Source organism: Bidens hawaiensis, unplaced genomic scaffold (assembly GCF_021521415.1).
Source record: "Bidens hawaiensis isolate Kalapana, Puna unplaced genomic scaffold, B.hawaiensis_p1.1 tig00015256_1, whole genome shotgun sequence".
NCBI lineage: Eukaryota > Viridiplantae > Streptophyta > Magnoliopsida > Asterales > Asteraceae > Bidens > Bidens hawaiensis.
This window is the reverse complement of record NW_027492361.1, coordinates 367,796-391,502: the sequence shown is the minus strand read 5'-3', so window position 1 is coordinate 391,502 and position 23,707 is coordinate 367,796. Positions and strand designations below refer to the sequence as shown.

At 39.5% G+C, this 23,707-nt stretch overlaps 1 protein-coding gene and 1 pseudogene across 1 annotated transcript; one reads left to right on the top strand and one right to left on the bottom strand.

Annotated features, from left to right (window-relative positions):
• Positions 1-501: 501 nt before the first annotated feature.
• On the top strand, positions 502-15,398 carry LOC143548838 (phosphomevalonate kinase, peroxisomal-like). The gene is made up of 10 exons (XM_077039906.1): positions 502-512; positions 1,395-1,545; positions 1,725-1,819; positions 2,362-2,471; positions 2,560-2,612; positions 2,707-3,078; positions 4,175-4,276; positions 4,362-4,589; positions 4,652-4,774; positions 15,135-15,398. The coding sequence occupies exons 1-10, from the start codon at positions 505-507 to the stop codon at positions 15,396-15,398; spliced, it is 1,506 nt and encodes a 501-aa protein (XP_076896021.1). The 5' UTR covers positions 502-504.
• Positions 15,399-15,887: 489 nt separating this feature from the next.
• On the bottom strand, positions 15,888-17,774 carry LOC143548830 (pentatricopeptide repeat-containing protein At1g31920 pseudogene; annotated as a pseudogene).
• Between the last annotated feature and the right edge of the window lie 5,933 nt (positions 17,775-23,707).

Here is a 23,707-nt window from a genome sequence, read left to right as displayed (position 1 = left end):
CAATTCTCATAACTCTCTGTTCAACCAATTTATTACAAATACAAAAAAAACATAATATTTATGTAAAACCATTTTTACACATAAATTCATAATTTTATATTTATTCAAATAAACAATCATATATGTTCATCTTTACCTGACGAATTTATTAATTTTCGACCGTGTGATACACGGCTAATAACCTGGTTACTAATCAAACAAGATAAACAAATCAATCAACACACAAAATAGATAATATATAGTAACGCATCACATGATGATTATTAAAATAAAAAAGCTTAGTGATAAAAATAAGAAGGCCAAACCAAACCATGGGATCATTCACCTCCGATTGACCGCCATTGGAGGCCCCTTTCACTCACCTTCACAGCTACTACACTCACTGTACCTGCTTCTGCTGTAGGTATATTGAGCCTTATCATCTATTATTAATCTAATCTAATCTATTATATTATGTTTGATCTTACTTGTACAGCTAGGGTTCTCAACATTCCCGAAGAAGAAATGGCAGTGTAAGAATCTTTATCTCTTGTTACAATTGATAACTTTAGCAATCTGTTATGCCATATTCATTTTCTACACTTATGATGCATTTTTACTTTTGCCCAATCTTTGAATCCCAAATTCATATGTTTTCCAACTTTAATTCATTATGTTCGGTTTATTCGGTTTTGGTAAATAACACGGCTAAAAATTTTACTTAAAAATACAGGAGGTGGATGCATAAATACTTGAAATTGAAGGCATAAATACATGATATGTATGTAGATATAAATGCATAAGATGGAGGTATATATACAAAAAATGGTAGTATAAAACATGAAATGGAGGTATAAAAACTAGAAATATATGAAAATATGAATGGTTCGGCTAGGTTAATTTCGGTTAACCGAGGGTACAAAAATAACTGATAACCGCTTTTCGGTTAATTTCGGTTAACCTAGGGTACAAAAAATAACTGATAACCGCTTTTCGGTTAATTCGGTTCGGTTCGTCGGTTTTCAGTTCATATAAACCTTATTTTATTTTCATATAACCTTATACGGACCATATGATATGTGGAAAAGGTTTATACGGCAGGCACACAGCTCATACAACCTGCCAATGGTGTGTGGATAGTATGTCAATGGTGTGCGTATAAGCTTGACTCATTTTTTAGTAATCAATTTTGTTTCACTTAATAAATGAGAACACAAGCATATTTATATTGATTTGAATCAAGAAAATGACTAGTTTGAAGAACAATGTGTCTGGTTTTGATATGAAGAGGGTGATAGTTGTGGGGCATGTCACTTATGAATACAGAAGTTAGTACAATTCATAGTTAACGGTGCTTTTGGTTGTGGTTTTGATGGCATAACTTAAGTTTGTTTGCTTATTATTATTTTTAATAGGATTGCATCTGCTCCTGGGAAGGTTCTGATTACAGGAGGCTATTTGATCTTGGAGAGGCCTAATGCTGGTCTTGTGCTAAGTACGAATGCTCGATTCTATGCAATCGTGAAGCCACTTTATGATGAACTTAGACCTGACAGTTGGGCTTGGGTGTGTATTTCTTTCTTCAACTTTGTTGCTTCTTTTGATCACTTAGAAGATTGTTTATTCAACTGTTACTTACATGAGTTCAATTACTATGATGAATATATCTTGTTTCAAAATGTGTCCATTCAGCAGACATTACGGTTTGATGGTTCTATATTTATCTTCTTTGTGTCTCTTTTCAGTCATGGTCAGATATAAAGTTAACTTCTCCTCAAATGGGCCGTGAAACTATGTACAAAATGTCATTAAAGCACTTTGCTCTTCAGTGCACTTCAAGGCAAGTATTGTTTGTGTAAAATAACTGAGCAGAGCAGAGCTGAGCCAAACTTGTCTAGGCTTGAGCTTGGCTCGTTTAACTTACAAGAGCTCGAGCTTGGCTCGTTTCGAGCTCTATTTCTAAGCTCGAGCTCGGCTTGTTGATTATTTATTCATTATTATTATATACATTTATAATTATTTTTATATGTTTTTCAATATAGCTGTTATATGTAACATTATATATAATTTAGTTAAGTGATCATAGTTTTATACATAATAATAGTTATTATTAAAATATATATTTAAATAGAATATTATATAAATAATAGGCTTGCTAAGTCTCTCAAGCCAGCTCAAGCTTTATAAGTGAAGCTTGGGCTCAGGCTCAGGCTCGTTTATTAAACAAGCTTAATTTTAGGCCCATGCCCTCGTTTAAGCTTGGCTCGATTCGAGCTTATAGCAAGGCCTACCTTGAGTAGCTCACGAGCAGCTTGGAATGTCTTGGATCATTTACACCCCTACTTTTATGCATCATTAACAACTTATGTCTTATATTTTCAGTGAGGCAAGAAACCCTTTTGTGGAATATGCAGTGCAATATGCTGTTGCAGCAGCATACGCTACATTTGATAACAGCAAGAAGGATTTACTGCAAACACTTATTTTGCAAGGTAAGTTTTGAAACTCTCTCTTATTATTTTGCATTGATGAAAATTTTCTTTACTATTTAATATCTTATATATGCAATTACTTGAGCAGGTTTCGATATTACAATTTTAGGGGATAATGGCTTCTACTCCTACCGAAATGAGGTTGCTTTTCCTTTAATAATGCATACAACTGATTGTTTAAATTTTCCCATCTGTTGCTGTTAAATCTTGTTTTATTTTTATTATTATCATTTAGATTGAAGCACGTGGGCTCCCACCAACCCCAGAATCATTAGCATCTCTCCCGCCTTTTTCTTGCATTACATTCAATACTGAAGAGTCAAACAGTCAAAGTTCGAAGCCTGAAGTTGCAAAAACGGGTTTGGGTTCTTCTGCAGCTATGACAACAGCAGTTGTTGCTGCTTTGCTTAACTACCTCGGGGTTGTTGATCTCTCGTCTTTTAGTGGACCCCGACATGAAGAAAATTTAGATGTGGTGCATATCATAGCCCAAACAGCTCATTGTATGGCCCAAGGGAAAGTTGGCAGTGGGTTTGATGTCAGTTCAGCTGTTTATGGAAGTCACCGTTATGTACGGTTTTCTCCCCAAGTTATTTCTTCTGCTCAGGTACTCTCTCGCTCTCTCTCTTTGTTTGTGTGTGTGTGTGTGTGTGTCTATGCTTTGATAGTCCTCATGTGTGAAGAGTCAGAACCGTATAATTAAGTGTAACAAAACAGGAGCGGCGCTTTATAGTGTTTGGATGTGCTTTTTCTGTTTAAAGTTGTAATAATCAGAAAAATCAGATGTTTATGTATATGGAGAATTGTTTTCGTTTAAAGAATACACGATAATTAGAAAAGGAGCCCTTCAAATTAGGTTAAAAGGGGCAAATTGGTAATTTTGTTTGGATGTGCTTTTTCTGTTTAAAGTTGTAATAATCAGAAAAATCAGATGTTTATGTATATGGAGAATTGTTTTCGTTTAAAGAATACGCGATAATTAGAAAAGGAGCCCTTCAAATTAGGTTAAAAGGGGCAAATTGGTAATTTTGTTTTACCCTGAGATGATCAGCCTTTTTTCATAAAAATGATTCTTCTAAATTGGCCATTAGATCCCCTATCAGGGTTGTTCAAAAAGCTCGTGGATCACTCGAAATCAGCTCGTTGGTAATTTTGTTTTACCCTAAGATGAGCCTTTTTTCATGAAAATGATTCTTCTAAATTGGCCATTAGATCCCCTATTAGGGTTGTTCAAAAAGCTCGTGGATCACTCGAAATCGGCTCGTTGGTAACCGAGCCTAGACCAAAGCCAAGCTAAGCTCAGTTTGTTAGGCTCGTTTGAATTAAAACCCAAATTTTACTACATATAAATTCATAAGCCAAAATTTTAATATATATAAGTTATAAATTTTGTAGTTTACTACTTAAATGTATTATTTTTTTAATACGTATGAATATGTTAAAAATATTACTTTTTTTGTTTTATTAAATAAATGTGCTGGCTCGATGAGCCGGCTCGTGTTTTCTACGAGTCAAGCTTGAGTTTGACATTTCAGTTTGTTAAGATAAGGGAACCGAGCCCATTTTGGCTAGGCTTGGCTCAGCTTGTTTACAGCACTGCCCCTGAATTGGACATTGCATGTGAACTGAGTTACAAAAATATATGTTTTTCTTTGGTTGGAATAATTCAGATTACTTTATTACTTGTTGTTTATGTGTTGCAGAATGCAATAAGAGCCTTGCCTTTAGAAGTAGTTGCTGATGTCTTAAAGGGAAACTGGGATCATGAGAGGACCAAATTTTCATTGCCACCACTAATGAATCTGGTAAATAACCGACTTATTCCATGCATACATTCATTTCCTACATTTTAACATCAAAGTTGTGAACTTTAACAATGCTCCATTATAGTTACTAGGTGAACCAGGTACCGGAGGATCATCCACTCCATCCATGGTTGGTGCTGTAAAAAACTGGCAAAAATCCGACCCCCAGAATTCGTTACATACATGGAAAGAGTTATCAGAGGCGAACGCAACACTGGAAGCAAAATTCAAACTATTGAGCAAATTAGCAGAAGAATATTGGGAAATATATAGAAGCGTCATCTACAGCTGCAGCATGCATCAACCAGAGAAGGTAGCCTATTAATTGTTATTAAATATTAAAATGTCTTTATTAATGTTGTTTTTTTATGGCAGTGGACAGAGCTAGCTAGTGAAACAATCAGCCAAGAAATTGTGAAAGCGCTATTTGGGGCGCGTGATGCGATGCTTAATATTAGGTCCCACATGAAACTCATGGGGATGGCTGCAGGAATTCCGGTAAATTCTGTTCTCTTCAAATGTACCATGTTCATAATTTTAAGAATTAGTTACTTGGATGGTCCCTGTGGTTTGGCCATATTGCGACTTTGGTTCCCAAATTTTGAAAAATTACAGTTCTAAACCAATAGTTTGTAAAGATGCAAAGCCAATGTACCTGGAGTGGATGTGTTAACTTGAGTCAGTGTAGGGGTATTTTAGACATTTTGCACGTGCTTAACAGAACAAGTTTACAAAAATAGAATACATAGTTACACACATCAGGTTATTGCATTAAAAGTCTTAGCCGACATAGTATATTTGTATAGATAGTATTTATCTTTTGTAATTGTATGGTGATTATGTTTCCCAATTAGAGAGAGGTTGTGATTGTATTCTCTCCCTATATAAAGGGATTATTATTATCAATCAAAAGCATCATCGAATCATTCACAACAAATACTTTTATGGCATCAGAGCCTTGGTTCTGAATACCCTCTCTTTTCTTTTCTTCTTCCAGAAACCATAATAGGCTGCCATGACAAAACCAGATGCGCCGACCTCTTCCAACTCAAACCCGAACCCCTCTCTACACCCAGCATATTCAGTAAACAACATTCAATCCAAAATCCGAACCCTTGATGGCACTACCGTGACCTACTCAACCTGGATCAAATTATTCAAGTTCCATGCGACTGCTTATAGGGTGCTCAATCATCTCGATGATACCCCTCCTCCAGCTGACACCGATCCTACATACCCAGCCTGAAAAGAGTTGGACGCGCTGGTCTCGCAATGGATTTGCAGTTGCGTATCAGATGATTTATTACAGCGCATCTTGGACACCGATGCTTCGGCTCGACAAACATGGCTGAAACTAGAAAAGATTTCTCTTAGTAATAAGCGCGCCAAAGCTGCTGCGCTCGAAACTCAGTTTGTTAACCTCATGCTTTTGTTAGGTTCGGAGTCACACACAAACACGAATACAATAGTAAAACCGAAAGAATAAACGAAAGAGACACAAGGATTTAAGTGGTTCGGTCACGGTGTATGACCTACGTCCACTGTCGATAACTGGGGTTTTCTTATTATTGAGTGATACAAACTTACAAGTACAGGAGAGAATATATAGACTAGACAATTAGGGTTTAACCCTTTAACTAAACTGGGCCTGATTAGAGCTTTTGGGCTTGGCCAAAACTCAAACAGCTTAAACTCCTAATTCTGTCTATTCGTCTAAACCGGACCCGACCCATGATGGATCGGAGACCACAACATAACAATCTCCCACTTGGGCTTCGAGACATCTTCTCTAAACCACCACTTGGATGCGTCAAACATTTCAACCTGCTCCCATTTGGAGACGTAAAATGTCTTCACCTGCATTGCCTTGTACATGTAAAATAAAACCCATCTGGTTTTGCACCTCCTAGTTACCCTTCGCCTTCTCAACATTATTCCTGAAGGCCTGCTGAAGCTCTGCACAGCTTCAGCTTATCCAGCATCACCGGCTTGGTGAACATATCTGCTGGATTCTTAGCACCTGAGATATTTTTCAACTTCACCATCACTGATCAAATCTCTGACAAAGTGATATCTCCTCCCGATGTGCTTAGTCTTCGAATGATAGACTGGGTTCTTCGCAAGTTTCACTGCACTCTCATTGTCACAATATAAGAACTCTGCCTGTTTCTTTTCCAACTCTTCAAGAAAAGTTCTCAACCATACTAATTCTTTACTTGCTTCGGCTGCTGCCATATATTCTGCCTCAGTGGTTGATAAAGCAACACTTTTCTGAAGTCTGGACATCCAACATACTGCTGTCCCCCTAACTGTGAAAACATAACAAGTAGTGCTTTTAAACGTCTTCTTACATCCACCCAGATCAGCATCTGAATAACCCCTGAGAATTGTATCCTTCCCCTTAAAACATAACCCCAAACTGGAAGTACCCTTTAAGTATCTGAGTAACCATTTCACCGCTTCCCAATGTTCCTTTCCCGGATCCGACATAAAACGACTAACTACCCCGACAGCATGAGCAATGTCTGGCCGTGTACAAACCATGGCGTACATGAGACTGCCAACAGCAGATGCATACGGAACTTTAGCCATCTCTGTTCTTTCTTCCTCTGTTCTGGGAGACTGGTCTTTGGTAAGTTTGAAATGACTTCCCAGAGGTGTGTTTCTCGGTTTAGTCTTCTCATCATTCATCCTGACTCTTTCTAACACTTTCCCTATGTATTTCTCTTGGGATAGTGTTATGGAGCCATCTTTCTTTCTGGATATACTCATCCCCAAAATCTGTTTGGCTGGACCAAGATTTTTCATCTCAAATTCATCAGACAACTGTTTCTTCAACTTGCGAATCTCCTTCATATCAGATTCTGCAATTAGCATATCATCTACATAAAGAAGTAGAATGATATATGAGCCTTTAAACTTCTTTAAGTAGCAGCAATGGTCGGCCTCGCATTTCTTGTACCCAGTTCTCACCATAAAATCATCAAACTTTAGGTACCATTGCCTAGGTGCCTGCTTCAGACCATACAAGCTTTTCTTCAATTTGCAGACCCATTTTTCTTTCCCGGCAACCTGAAATCCCTCAGGTTGTGCCATATAGATCTCCTCGTCAAGATCACCATGTAAAAATGCTGTCTTAACATCTAATTGCTCTAGATGTAAATTTTCTGCAGCAACAATACTTAAGATCAATCTGATGGTGGTCATCTTCACAACTGGAGAGAATATTTCATTATAATCAATTCCCTTCTTTTGCTGGAAACCCTTGACCACTAAACGAGCTTTGTATCGTTTAGACCCATCATGTTCTTCCTTGACTCTATAGACCCATTTATTCTGTAGAACTCTTTTATCTGGTGGAAACTTGGTTAAAACCCATGTCTGGTTTTTACTCAAAGAGTTCATCTCCTCCTTCATAGCATGCTCCCACTGGAGCGAATCTTTCAACTTAAGTGCTTCATAATAACTCTCTGGCTCATCATTTTCAGTTAAAAGGAGATAATTAACTGAAGGTTTGTAACGTACCGGCTGTTTAGAAACTCTGCTGGACCTCCTAACCCAGTGCTGAGGCGGGTCAGGTTCTTGTGGAGACTGTTCATCCTTAGACTCTGAACTCCCACTGTCAGAGACTCCCTCTGACTCTTCATTTCCACCAATATCATCATTTTCAAATTCAGGAACTGTGGTTTCTTCATTTTCTGTCTCGGGTTCGGTAGCTGACTCAACTGTCTTTTTCTGAGCATCAATTTCATATTCAACCTGCTCTTTCTGAACCCTTGATTTTGAAGTGTTTCTATCTTTGTATAACTCAGCCTCATTAAAAGTTGCATGCTTGCTTCTGACTACTTTTCTGCTTTCTAAATCCCAAAGCCTGTAGCCCATTTCGTTTGACCCATATCCAATGAAAACATATTTTTTAGCTTTAGCATCAAGCTTGTCATTTTTCACTAGATCATAAGCGCTACACCCAAAGACTTTCAAATGCTTATAATCTGCAGCTTTACCTTTCCACTCTTCTTCTGGTGTCTTGAAACCCAGCGGTACTGACAATCCCCGGTTAATTAAATAAGCTGCAGTGTTAACTGCATCTGCCCAGAACGTCTTTGGAAGTCCGGCATTAAGTCTCATACTTCTTGCCCTTTCATTTAACGTCCTGTTCATTCGTTCTGCCACTCCATTTTGTTGAGGAGTGCCAGGGACTGTAAAGATCATCCGAATACCGTACTCTTCACAATAATCACGGAATTCTTTGCTAACGTATTCACCACCATTATCCGACTTCAAGCATTTCACCTTCAAATCAGTTTCCAATTCAACAGCAGTTTTCCATTTCTTAAAAGTATTAAAAACATCAGATTTATTTTTAAGAAAGTAAACCCATACCTTGCGTGTCGAATCATCAATGAAGGTGACATAATAGTGCGATCCTCCCAAAGAAGAGACTGAAGTTGGTCCATAGACATCAGAGTGAATAAGCTCCAATTTCTGAGCTTTCGGTTGTTTTCCGGTCTTCACAAAAGATGCTTTCTTCTTTTTACCGAAAACACATGGTTCACAAAATTCAGATTCAACCTTCTTCAGTTCTGGAATTTTTCCTTTAGCAACGAGCATTTTCATCCCTTTTTCACTCATGTGGCCGAGTCGTTGGTGCCACAAACTAGACTGACTCGGTCCATTGGTCACTGCATTTACCCCATCAGCTGGAATTTCAACCATGTATAAAGTGCCCTTCTTTTTACCTCTGGCGATCACAAGTTTCCCTTTCACAACTTTCCATTGACCCCCACCAAACATAACATCATATCCTTGGTCATCTAACTGCCCAACAGAAATTAGCTTTCTTCTAAGGCTAGGAACGACCCGAACATCCTTTAGAGTCCATGAGGTGCCCAATGAAGTTTTTAGTTCAATATCCCCCATCCCCGTGATATCAACAGCATGATTATTAGCCAAACGAACTTTACCAAAATTACCTGTTCGGAGATTCTTCATCTTCTTCGTGCTATATAAGTGGCATGAAAAGATGCACCAGAATCCATAATCCATGAATCTGTTGATTCTTCAACACAGCAGATAAGAGTCTCTTCTGAACCTTCTGAATCATCTGAACCGGTGGCCAGATTAACTTCCTTCTTAGATTCTTTCTTTTCTTTTGAAATTGAGGGGTTAGGGCATTGGGTTCTGAAATGCCCCATTTCTTTGCAATTCCAACACTCAATGTCTTTTCTGGGCTTTGACTGACTTCTTCTTCTAGACTTTGACCTACCCCTGCCATTACCTTTCTCTCTTCTCCTACCTCTCCCTTCGGTGCTCAATATAGAACTAGATGTCTCACCAGAATTCCTTCTTCTTATGTCCTCCCCTAAAATCAAATCCCGGACTCCTTCAAAAGTAAGCTTAGTATTCCCAGAAGAACTACTAACTGCAGTAACAGTCCCTGACCAACTTTCGGGTAACGAGGATAACAAGAGTAACGCTTGAACTTCATCATCAAACTTGATATCAACAGAAGACAAACGAGAAATAATAGTGTTGAAGTCATTAACATGAGAGGTAACAGATGCCCCTTCCTTCATTCTGGTGTTAACTAGCTGTCTAATCAGAAATACCTTGTTTGATGCAGAAGGCTTTTCATACATATTTGACAAGGCTTTCATAAGACCATACGTGGTAGTTTCATTTACAATATTGAATGCCACATTCTTAGTTAGTGAGAGTCTAATAACAGCTATGGCTTTTCTGTCAAGTACCTTCCACTCATCATCTTTCATACTTTCCGGTTTCCTCTCTTCTAGTGCTTCCATTAAGTCTTTCTGACATAGCAAATCCTCAATTTGCATTTTCCACCATCCAAAATCCTGACCATCAAACTTCTCAATCTTGATCTTTCCGTCCTCAGCCATTATCCAAACTGAGTTTTGATTACAGCAAACAACCAAACTACCCAAGGAATAAAAGGACTGGAAACTGATCAGAAAAAACGAACCAGCAGCTGCGGAACCCTAATCAGCGGCGGCGGAACTGTAGCGGCGGCGGCGGAACTGTAGCGGCGGCGCGGTACTGTAGCGGCGGCGGCGGTACTGTAGCGGCGGCGGTACTGTAGCAGCGGAGCAGCGGCGGCGGAACTGTGTGTATAATCGAGAACCAGGCTCTGATGCCAATTGTTAGGTTCGGAGTCACACACAAACACGAATACAATAGTAAAACCGAAAGAATAAATGAAAGAGACACAAGGATTTAAGTGGTTCGGTCACGGTGTATGACCTACGTCCACTGTCGATAACTGGGGTTTTCTTATTATTGAGTGATACAAACTTACAAGTACAGGAGAGAATATATAGACTAGACAATTAGGGTTTAACCCTTTAACTAAACTGGGCCTGATTAGAGCTTTTGGGCTTGGCCAAAACTCAAACAGCTTAAACTCCTAATTCTGTCTATTCGTCTAAACCGGACCCAACCCATGATGGATCGGAGACCACAACATAACAGCTTTCCACTTGCAGCTCCGTTGATGATTATTGCAAACAACTCAAAGATCTTGCCAATCAGCTCGCTGATGTGGACCAACAAATATCCGAAGAATGTCTCGTATTACAACTTGTTCGTGGCCTAAGGAATTCGACACAACCGCTTCATTGATCAACTCTCAAGCAGCCGATTGGGACACGACCATCTCAATGCTGAATGACGAAGTCATTCGATAGGCAGCACGTCAACAGCAGTCTTCCACGGTACTCATAACCTCCGCCGCGCCTCAAAATCAACACCCGGCTGATACCCAAAATCCAAATCAACAGCCCCGAGTCAACACCTCGCACCCACAATCTGGCACTCCATACCGTGGTCGTGGTCGAGGACCGCAGCAATCAACCTTCTTGTGGCAGAGGTTCACGCGGGAGAGGCTACAGAGGTAACAATTCTAATTGGGCTTTTCAAAACTTTATGGGCCAACAAAATTATCCACAATGGGCTTGGTGGAATACCCCGCCCTGCCCTTACCCGACCTAGCCCAACTGGTGGCCCAATACACCTCAGCAGCCACCCTCAGCCAACTTCATGGGTTACCCGCATCCTGCCACCTACGGCCCACAAATGGCAGCCCCTCCTGGCTTCAATGCGTTATGTCCATCCGACCTAAGTGCTGTCATGAACAACATTAATCTCGGCTACACGGACCCGACTCCACATATGGATACAGGTGCTGAGCGTCACGTCACGTCACTGACAACCAAGGTATGATCCATCGCCCTGACTTATTTACTGTTAACACTAAACTTTTAGTCGGCAACGGACAATACCAAGACACAACCGTACCTATATTCTACCTGACCTACTTTATAGCCCACATATTATCAAAAATTTATTGTCCGTCCGCCGGTTTACCCGTGATTTCAATGTTTCTATTGAATTTGATCCTTTTGGTTTTTCATTGAAGGATCTCAAAACGGGACGACTCCTTTCCCGCCACAATAGTTGTACGGGCGATCTTTATCCAGTCACTCCTCTAACATTACCACCACAAGCTTGCTCCATCACCGCTGCTACTTTACCTTGGCATGACCGTCTTGGCCACCCTGGCAAACAAGTTTTTGATATTTTGTTTAGAAATTTTAATTTACCATGTAATTCGAACAAGCTTTCTACTTTTTGCAATTCTTGTCATTTAGCCAATAGTAAACGTTTACCTTTCTATGAATCTAATTCATTTACGTTTGCTCCCTTTGATATCATACATTGTGATTTGTGGACATCTCCCATTACAAGTAAAACATGTTTTAAATATTACATGGTACTAATAGACAATTTTTCAAATTTCGTGTGGGTTTACCCTTTAAAATATAAATCTGAAACCTTCACCACATTTACCAAATTTCACCGCCTCATAGCCACCCAGTTCAACCGGTGCATCAAAACCTTTCAGTGTGACCTAGGGGGGGAGTTTGATAACCATGCCTTCAAAGACTTTGCTCACCAACATGGGCTCCTCTTCCGTTTTTCATGTCCTCAAACCTCTTCCCAAAACGGCCGAGCGGAACGAATGATTCGTCGACTTAATGACATCATACGCTCCTTACTCATTCATGCCCATCTCCCACTACTATTTTGGGTAGAAGCCCTTCACACCGCCGCATATTTACACAATATACTTCCTACTAAACGTTTAAATTTTTACACTCCCACATTTGCCTTATACCTTCGTCACCCTACATACAACCACTTACGAGTGTTTGGATGTGCATGTTACCCTAACACATCAGCCACCCAACCACATAAACTACACCCCCGAGCCGTGCGGTGTATCTTTCTCGGGTACCCACCTGATTTCCGTGGGTATAGGTGCTTTGACCCTACCACTGGAAAGGTCTCCATCTCTCGTCACGTCACATTTGACTAGCACACCTTCCCATACACCATCCCCACACCGACATCCCGCTACTAATTCCTTGATGATTCCATACCCCCCGGGTTCACCTTTAGCCCACCCGCACCCACCTCAGCCTGCCCACCCGCTCGTTTACACTCCACCTCCCCATTCGGATGTACGTACATTCTTCGTCCTAAACCACCACAATCACCTTCCATAGTTCCCAGCACATCCACGACAGCCACAACCTCACATCAGCCCCCACCCCCGTCGTCACATGCACCACCTGCCGTATCCCCCCCCCCCCCCCAACCCACAAACATACACCCAATGACCACCCGATCCAAAACCCACTGTACCTTTGTGATCAAAACGATCTCCCCTGTCCCAACCTCTTATGCCAAAGCCTTTGCGAACCCAAATTGGATGTCTGCTATGCAGGCTGAGTTTAGCGCTTTATAGGTAAATGAGACATGGGAACTTGTCCCCAGACCGAGACCGGCCGATCGGCCAGTTATCCGGTGCATGTGGATTTTTTCGCCACAAATTTAAATCTGACGGGTCACTTGAGCGTTACAAAGCTCGACTAGTGGCTAATGGTAAGTCACAAACTGTGGGACTTGACTGTGATGATACATTCAGCCCGGTGGTAAAACCGGCTACAATACGCACCGTTCTCTCCATTGCTGTCTCTCATTCTTGGCCAATTCATCAGTTAGATGTCAAGAATGCTTTTTTGCATGGCACGTTAAATGAGACTGTATCTATGCATCAACCGCCAGGGTTTGTGGACCGGCGTTATCCGAATTTTGTCTGCAGGTTGAAGAAGTCTCTTTATGGCCTTAAGCAGGCGCCTCGTGCATGGTACACCAGATTTGCCACATTTTTATTATCGCAAGGTTTTAGAAGCAGCATTTGTGACATTCTTTTTTCACTTTTTTCACGGGGATCTCAAACAGCTTACTTCTTTTATATGTTGATGATATTGTGTTAACCGCTTCGACCAATGACCTCTTACAGGAAGTCATTCGTATGCTCTCACGAGAGTTCTCCATGACCGATTTGGGTCAGTTACATCATTTTTTGGGCATCAAGGTAACAAAACAATCCGACGGGTTATTCTTGGATCAATCGCAATATGTAAAGGACATTCTCTCCCATGCATCTATGTCCTCTTGCAAACCATGCACCACCCCTGTTGACTTATCATCCAAACTTAGTGCTTCGGATGGTCTACTATTTGCTGATCCTACTTTATATCGAAGCCTTGCAGGTGCTTTACAATATCTGACATTTACTCGTCCCGACATTTCTTATGCCGTCCAGCAGGTTTGCTTGTTTATGCACAACCCTCGTGACCTACATTTTGCGTTTTTAAAGCGCATCTTAAGGTATTTACAAGGCACTATCGACTACGGCATTTGGCTTCGCAAATCTACTACCAATTCTTTGGTTGCTTATTCAAATGCTGATTGGGGAGGTTGCCCAGACTCCCGTCGTTCTTCTAGTGGATATTGTGTTTTTCTTGGGGATAATTTAATCTCATGGTCCTCCAAGCGTCAACCCACCATCTCACGTTCTAGTGCCGAGGCAGAATATAGGGGCGTCGCTAATGCGGTTGCGGAGGCTACTTGGTTACGCAACTTATTGCTGGAATTATATCTCTTGCTCAGTCGAGCTACAGTAATCTATTGCGACAACGTTTCAGCTATATACATGTCAGATAACCCGGTCCAACATCAGCGAACGAAACACATAGAAATTGACATTCATTTTGTTCGTGAAAAAGTTCGTGTTGGGGATATTCACGTTCTACATGTCCCTTCACCTTTGCAATATGCGGATATTTTTACCAAGGGATTGTGCCGTCAATTGTTTCAGTCTTTTCGTTCCAGCTTGAACGTCTGTCCTACGCCCGCTCAAACTGCGAGGGAGTCTTAGCCGACATAGTATATTTGTATAGATAGTATTTATCTTTTGTAATTGTATGGTGATTATGTTTCCCAATTAGAGATAGGTTGTGATTGTATTCTCTCCCTATATAAAGGGATTATTATTATCAATCAAAAGCATCATCGAATCATTCACAACAAATACTTTTAAAAAGTGCCTTTGGCTTGTTTTGTCTTTCAGATAGTTTTGTTTATTATACTCGTATGATTTTATAAGAGATAAAAACATAACAGGCGTGGACCAATCTGTACAAACGGCCTGGAATTAGGGCTGTTAGAAAAGCTCGTGGCTTGCTCAAAATTGGCTCGTTTGTAAAGGAGTCGAACCCGAGCCATGGTAAGCTCAGCTTGTTTAGTTGGCCCGTCAGCTCGTTTAAATTATGGCCCAAATTTTAATATAGCTTGACGAGCCACGACCTAGCTTGAGCTCTAAACAAGCCAAGCCCGAGCTCAACATTCAGGTCGTTTAGATAACAAGCCAAGCTTTGTTGCACATTATATCACTTGAATTCTTGATAACTTTTGTTTTACTTTGCAGATAGAGCCCGACTCACAAACCGAGCTGCTAGATGCTACCATGAACACATGTGGAGTCCTGTTGGCAGGTGTTCCCGGAGCAGGAGGCTTTGATGCTGTATTTGCAGTTACTTTAGGCGAGTCAGGAAATAATCTGGCTAAAACATGGAGTTCACATAATGTTTTAGCCTTGCTCATAAAAGATCCACGTGGCGTTTCTATAGAGAATTTTGACCCGAGAACCAGTCGAATTACTTCTGGTATTTCTTCAGTTAGCATCGCGTGAGCTGTCATTTGTAGTTTTAATTTATGCATCATGGTTACCATATTGTTGTATTATTTTTTTTCAAATATTATTAAACACAAATAAAATAATCAAGTTTTGAACTTGGCATTGAACACGGCTGTCCAAAAAAAGAGGAAGAAACAAAACTGAAGCAGTAGATCTGCTGTTGCCGACTTTTGTTTGACCAGCGTTAACTGGTCAACTGTTGCCTGGCGGAAGGCTGGTAGCAACAGTAGGGTTGGCAACAACTGCAAAATGCGTAGCAAACAGAAAAATAAAGTGACACGAGTGATTTAAGTGGTTCGGTGAGTATTACAATTACATAGGGGGTATATATATATGCTAAAACAGTTTTACTAATCTAAAACTTAGGGCAAGAGAAACACTCCGAATACAAGTAATCCGCAGAAAATAGCTTAGAGTTAGAGCCGTCTGCCCTTTTCTCCCATCAGCTGTCACAACTCAACAATAGGTAAATAAATAAATAAAAACTGAATTTGGCATTGAAAATCTAAATAATTAAATGTATTTAACAATTACCAATGATCTTTACAAGAGCAATTTCCATCCTCAAAATGATGGAACCTATTTCTATCCCTAACAGTAATTCTTCTTTCAAAAATTGATGAAATATATTTGGTATAATTGTGACAATCCTTACACATTCTCATGTTTCTAACTATCCTAATTGGTGAACCATGTGAAGTATTAATGAGCCCAAATGCTATTGCCAATTTCTGACTGTGTTTACTCAATCTTTCCCTCTTTTCATCTTCATCTACATCAAACAACACTTCTGATGTGTCTGCACAGTACCCTTCAAATTTAAGCTGCCATTCTATCTGGTAAATCATATCAGATAACTCTTTACAGTGGGCCCACTTTATGTCATTCGATACAAACTTATAGACCTTTCTTTTCACCTGAATTAAGCTAAAACCGGGCGTTTTCATCAACCCCTTTTGACCCATTTCTCTTCGGGTCAACGCCACACTCTCCCATTTCCGGGCTTTTGCATACATATTTGATAGAATCACGTACGCGTTAGGTGTTTGTGAGTTCAAATTTAGTAGCTTTTTTGCAACTTTTTCTCCCAATTCTAAATCTTGGTGGACCCTACAAGCATCAAGTAAACTGTACCATAATGCATCATTTGCTTCCATTGGCATGCTTGTAATGAGGTCAAACGTGTCTTTGACTTTTCCCGCTTTACCTAAGAGATCCACCAAACACCCGTAGTGTTGAATCGTGGGTTTAACTTTGTGGTCAACGGTCATCTTCTTGAAAAAGTCGAGGCCTTTTTCAACTTGACCTGTTTGACTACATGCGGTCAACACACCTACATACACAACTTCATCTGGTTCAAATCCTTTTTCAAGCATTTCCGAAAATACCCTTAATGCTTTGGTGCCATAACCATGAAATGCCAGCCCTGATATCATGACACTGTAAGACCATTGGTTTTTCACCTTCATTCTTTCGAATATGGTCAGCCCTTTGACCAAAGATCCACATTTTAGATACATATCTAGTAAAGAAGTCTCTACAATCACATTCAATCCACTTAAGTTCTTTATCAAAAACGCGTGTGTAGACCTTCCCGAATCTAAGTCACCCAAATGGGTACATGAAGATAGGACACTTACCAACACACTCTCCTCCGCCCGCCAACAACTTTGACTAGTCAACTCTTGAAACAAGGTAATGCACTCACTCCACATTTGCTTACTAGCATGAGCTGCAATTATCGCACTCCACGTAGCCAAACTTTTATCAAAATCATCCATTTGTTCAAAAACAGAACAAGATTCTGTTAATTTACCGCACTTTCCATACACATTAATCAAACTGTTCTGCACAAACACGTCATCTTGAAACCCATGCTTGATGACATGGCAATGAAACTGCATCCCTTCTTCAAGTCTTTGTAAATAAGCACACCCTTTGAGAATTGATGGATATGTGAAGTTATTTGGTTGAATTCACACTTCAAGCATTTGGTTATATAACATAACAGCTTCATCTAGATTCATATCTTTAATAATATGGCCTCTGATCATTGTATTGAATTCAAAACGAATTCGGACCGTCGATTTGTTGGAATATCAATTGGGCATAGTCCATGCTGCCCCAACTGGACAAAGCACAAGTTGATAGAAGATTGGATGTGCAGAAAGAACTATAATTTAAGCCTAATTTGAGGATTAGTGAATGGGATTGCTTCAATTCTTGAATATTTTTGCAGTTTTTGATGAGGGAGATCCATTCTTGCTCTCTTGAAGTGAAATCAATTGTTTTTGTGTGATGGTGATGTTCTTGTGGTAAGAGTAGATTGTGGTGGACTGATGTCCCAGCCATTATTATGTTAGCTATGCATATATTGTGTGTTGATGAGGAGGAGTTTAATTTAGGAACTGATGGTGATTTTGTATTTTTTTTTTTCTTGGGGTGAGGGAATCTCATCTGTGAGATTTAGAGCAAGTATCAGCCAAAGAAAGTATGTAGATAAAGGATAGGATAATGCTTTTTAAACATTGGCAGTTTATCAAACTTTGTATAACTTAACAATTTATTACAACCTGAGGAATTTTAATAGTTTAATGTACCAAAAGTAGATTTAACGATTTTTCCATGAAAATTAAAAAAAATTATATTGGTTTGTCATCCTTAGTTAAGGAAACCTTGTCATCTTACCTCGTTAATCCATATGAGAATCCTTCTAATCTTTATGCCATGGAGGGTGCAATTCTAGTAATTTAATTGTTTTTTTAAATTTACATGTTTTATATATTTTTTTAATAAAATTGGAAATGAACCAAAAAAGTTTTTGAGTAATTTAGTGAAAAACTAGAAAAGTATAATTATTTATTTAAGAGGCGATATTTGTTTCCCATTGGTTTCAAGCGGACGATATTTTTTTAGAAAAAAATCAAATTTTGTTTTATCATTTACCATCCAAAATTTTTTAAAAAAGTTAATTTTTATAATCATTTACCATCCAATTTTCACATTTTAATCATCCAGTATCATAAAAAAAACCATATCATCCAATATCTTAATAACCATCCATTATCATACAAAAATTAACATAGCATAAGCAAAATCGTCCATAATCATACAAAAAAACTAGCTGATTATACATAGTGAAACTGGTTAATGAAAACAATAATTAAGGAAACCTTAATCAACAAAAACACATTTAATCCGCAAAACAAACCTTGATCAATTCTTTGTAAGACTTAATTATGCATCAAATATTAGTAACTATTTGGAAAGATAGTCAAGCCCACCATGACATCCAACGTCAGGTGGGTTGCTGTCACAGTCACAGAATCCTGTTACACAAAAAATTTGATTAATTAAAAAGTTATCAGCAAAACTCATCCAATCGAACCGAATTATATATAACCAAAGAACCATTCAACCTGAATCAAACTATACTTTACATTTTATGGACTTCGACTGAACTATGGCATTAAAATTGAACACTAATTCGATCGTGAAGAGTAACGATGATTGCGAGGACGATGGTGAGGAGGAGGTGGATCTAGGGTTCGCGACAATGAAGAGGAGAATGATTTGTGATTTGTGCAAGGCCTTCAAGTGATAGGAAGAAAAGTTGAGGGGCACATAGTGTGTGAACATAAAACATGAAGGTGAAATATATCATAGTATATATTGTAAACGTGAAAAGACAATATTGCCCCTCACAGTAACACTGTTAATGAATAAGCGGAGGGACTCATAAAGATGGGCCAAGAAGTCGCGGGACTCGTTTTGACTTTCAGATGCGCAAATGTGGCCCGTCCCAAAACCACAGGGACGCAAGAAGTTATGGTCTCCTTATTTAATTAATTTTGAAAATACTTAAACACCATTATAAACTTCTATAAAATTAAGCAGCTAATATAAGTTATTCCAATTTAGAGAAATGAAAACAATGAGTGACTTGGTCAACTGATTACTATCTTGTTTGGTTACCCTATGGAAAAATAATTAATCGTTACCTTAGAGTGAAATATGAATAAATGAAATACAATTTATTAAAAATGACAAAAATACTATTGCCTCGAAATAATGAAAATTGACCGATTTTCATAGCATTATCTGATTAAAACTACAATCTTAAGGGAAAAAATAATTATACAAATTTTAAAACCATCCAAAAGTTTCCAGCTAGAAAAAAACTAAAAATCAATCGGAATTTAACAACATTAAAAAATAATCCAAAGGTTTTCATATATCACATTAAACAGAACTAGCAACCGTGTTTTTTGCTCATCTAAATTTGCAGCCTTAATCAATCTTAATAAACATTACCATCAAGTTCTCATTTTGTGCGAGCTTACACTCGGCCTTGGCACACTCTCGAATAGTGAAACCCTCTTCTTTGTTTATATCCGAAAAAAGGTTGGTACGTTGTTCATGTTTATTAATCTTTATTTCAAAAACATTTTAAGTGTATTTGTAGCCCCCATAAGCTATGTGCCAGTTATTTCCGCCGAATTTGCCAAGCTGTTCATTAGAGAACCACAACCAATGCGCCTTGTTCTCTTTTGTTATGTAATAGAAGCAACATATAAATGGTTGTTTAGTTGCTAGATAACGTCTATATCATCTAATCCATCTTAGGTACCTCTCGTACTTTTCTGTTTATGTCAAGATAAAATATCAGCATCTATTTGAACATCTGTTCTATTTATTGTTGGGTTCGTAGGCCTTGTTGGCCCGGTTTATTATATGAAGTCAAAAGAGGAGACGGGTGTGGGCGGTCGGGCCCAAGCCCGGCCCGGTTTAGATTTCTTGCATAATAATTTACTAACCCTAGTTCAGTCTCTATATAAACAACATTATGTACTTGTAATATTCGGTCACTCAATAAAGATATACCTAGTTGCCACCCGTGGACGTAGGTCAGTTTAGACCGAACCACGTTAAATCCTCGTGTTCGTTTATTGCTTTCGTGTGTGTGTTCGGTTTCGTGTGCGCGTTTAATCCTAACAAGTGGTATCTAGAGCTTAGGTTCAGATCACGCGAAGAACACGTTGAACCAGCCGAGTCGCCGCCAAACCATCCAGCCGCCGCCACCCTACTGCGCTAGGGTTCCGCCGCCGCCTACGGTTTTCCGATCGCCGTTAGGGTTTCCGCCGTCGTTTCTCCGCTACTAAACCCAGCCCGCGCGATCTGCGTTTTTTTGTTGGTTCCGTTTGAAAGCTGTAAGCATCGTATTGTTCGATTCCAGGTTGTCTCTTTTGTTTCCGCTAGTGGCGTTTGAACAGAGAAGAAAAGAAGGGTTTGTATTATTATTTTTCTCTTGAGATTCATGCCAGACTAGGAAAAGACAAGGAAAAACAATATTATTTTGTTGACAAGGGAGTTCAATGGCCACCAACTTTATCCAGATTGTTTAATTTTTTGAGAGGGTCTAGCTTGTTTATTTTGTTGGGCCCGAGATCCATTTAAGCAAGGGTCGAGATTCTATTTTGCAAAGTACGAGTCAAGAATAGTTGAATCAAGATCCTATTTTTCGTTGAAGAACAGTTTTAAGTCAGAAGAAGCGTTAAAGAAACGGAGAACCAGTGCCAACCGCGTTTGTCAGGTTTTATCGTTTCAGTTTAAAGTTTCAGTTTCTGATTTTCAGTTCGATATTCCGCTGCGTATAAATAGGTTGATTTTTTAACAGAGTTCAGTAGAACAATCGTTAAGTTCAGGCTCGTGTTGCTGTGTCTGTCTCTGTTTTATCCAGTTTTTCGTTTTAGTCATTGCCATGGCAGAAGACGGAAAGGTTTCGATACAGAAGTTTGACGAACAGAAGTTCGGTTGGTGGAAGATGCAGATTGAGGCACTACTTTGTCAGAAAGACTTGGATGTAGTGCTTGAGGATGAAAAACCAGAAAAGATGTCAGAAGTAGATTGGAATAAGTTAGACAAGAAAGCTAGGGCTTGTATTACTTTGTCGTTGTCGGAAGATGTGACGTTTAACATCATGAAAGAAACCACAGCACGTGGTATGATGGAGGCGCTATCCAACATGTATGAGAAGCCTTCGGCAGCGAATAAGGTCTATCTTATCCGAGAGCTAGTGACAACAAGAATGAAAGAGGGTGGGTCAGTTACAACTCATATCAATAATCTTAATTCGATCTTGTCCCGCTTAGTGTCAGTTGACATTAAGTTTGATGATGAAGTTCAAGGCCTCTTGTTATTATCCTCTTTGCCCGACAGTTGGTCGCAAACAGTGACTGCAGTTTGTAGTTCGTCTACAAATATTACTTTCGATGGGATTCGAGATCTGATTCTGGGAGAAGATTCAAGACGCAGAAATTCAGGTGAATCATCAGGCAATATGCTAGTCACAGAAGGTAGAGGCAGTGGGAGCAGGAAGAGGAGTCAGTCTAAGACTCGTAAGGATATTGAATGTTGGGGTTGTAAAGAGAAAGGACACTTCAGGAATCAGTGTCCGAATGGTAAGAAAGAGGTGAACGTTACAGAAGACGACACAGATGACGGGGTCAGTAGTGATGAGGCTTTGGTTTGTAGTGTTGAGAGTAGCGTTGATGCTTGGGTGATGGATTCTGGTGCATCGTTTCATGCCACTCACTGTAGTGAAACGATGAAGAGTCTTAAATTTGGGGATTTTGGAAAGGTTCGACTAGCGAATGATGATATTTTAGAGGTTACGGGTATGGGAGACGTTGATTTGATAACTTCAGCCGGTACTTCTTGGACTTTGAAAGACGTGAGGGTTATTCCAAGTTTGAAGAAACGTTTGATTTCAGTTGGGCAGTTGGATGACCAGGGGCACGATGTTAAGTTCGGGAATGGGCAGTGGAAAGTAGTCAAAGGGAATCTCGTTGTTGCTCGTGGCAAGAAAATGGGTTCGTTGTATATGGTCGATATGTCATCGAAAGGAGTGGATCCAGTTTTGGTGAAAGACAAAATCCGGTTCACAGAATCTCGTGGGCAGAAGAAGGTTCGTTTTGCAAGTAACAAACCCAGAGCCAAAGTGAAGATTCAGGATGAACGAGCTAGGAAGGTTAAATCAGTTGGGGGACATCGTGACAGTGGGAGCACAGGTCGTGTTTCAGTTACAGTTCCAGGTCGACAGTGGATTAAGAAAACCAGTATTCCAGCTGTAAAAGTCTCTCCAATGAATTACTTGCTGAATATGGAGAGTGTTTGTTCTCAGGTTATCTCAGGATCCGGTAGTTCGTTACAGTGGGAGCCGGTAGGGACAGAGAACGGGTCAGGGGCAGTTTCAGCCATGACTGACGTGTTGGAGCTCCGGGGAGCTTCAACGGGCCTTCAGGTTAATTGATGAGAAGGCGGTGGCAACTAGAAGAAGTTTAATGTTCAGATTACAGAAGTACAATCAGGAGTGCAGACGAGAGTACTCAAGGCCTCCGAGTGGGAGATTGTTGGGTTCGTAGGCCTTGTTGGCCCGGTTTATTATATGAAGTCAAAAGAGGAGACGGGTGTGGGCGGTCGGGCCCAAGCCCGGCCCGGTTTAGATTTCTTGCATAATAATTTACTAACCCTAGTTCAGTCTCTATATAAACAACATTATGTACTTGTAATATTCGGTCACTCAATAAAGATATACCTAGTTGCCACCCGTGGACGTAGGTCAGTTTAGACCGAACCACGTTAAATCCTCGTGTTCGTTTATTGCTTTCGTGTGTGTGTTCGGTTTCGTTTGCGCGTTTAATCCTAACATTTATTAGATCCTTACTAAATACAATAGACAAGACCTAGCAGTGATGAAATTTCTTCTCCATTTAGCTGCATTTTTGTGCACCTAACAAGCCACATCACCATGATCGAGGTTCATAAAATAATAAAATAGAAACAAAGCATCCACAAATCGCAAAATAAACCAAAAAATGTTGCAATTCATATGATTTTGGCAAAAGTCTTTTCTATATCTCAAATAAAAAGCTACAAACATATGTGATTTACAAAGTAGTTGTATATAAGCTTGTCAAATAGGTTGGGAAGCATTTGCATGTCCTTATTGTAATACTAGCTAAAACCACTTTTATTGTTCTATGCTAGGAGCCTAGGATATCATGCACTCGAGACCCATCGCTATTCATTGTCTTTAATCGTGACATTATATGTGGCTTTGCATTTATGCCAATTTCGACAAATAAGATTGCTGGTTGTTACTCTCCCGCATTGAAAAAGTCATGTTCAAACCCACAACATTAAAGAAGACATGTTCAAACTCATTATCTAGCTTCGATAAACTATCAATCACTTCTCAAAACTAGAATAAAAGAAGAACCGCATATAGAGTCACATATAAA

Excerpts from the sequence above, each read along its gene's own strand:
- LOC143548838 (XM_077039906.1), top strand. Across the intron at positions 2,472-2,559 it reads GCAAACACTTATTTTGCAAG|GTTTCGATATTACAATTTTA; the intron begins GTAAGTTTTGAA and ends TTACTTGAGCAG. Across the intron at positions 2,613-2,706 it reads TCTACTCCTACCGAAATGAG|ATTGAAGCACGTGGGCTCCC; the intron begins GTTGCTTTTCCT and ends ATTATCATTTAG.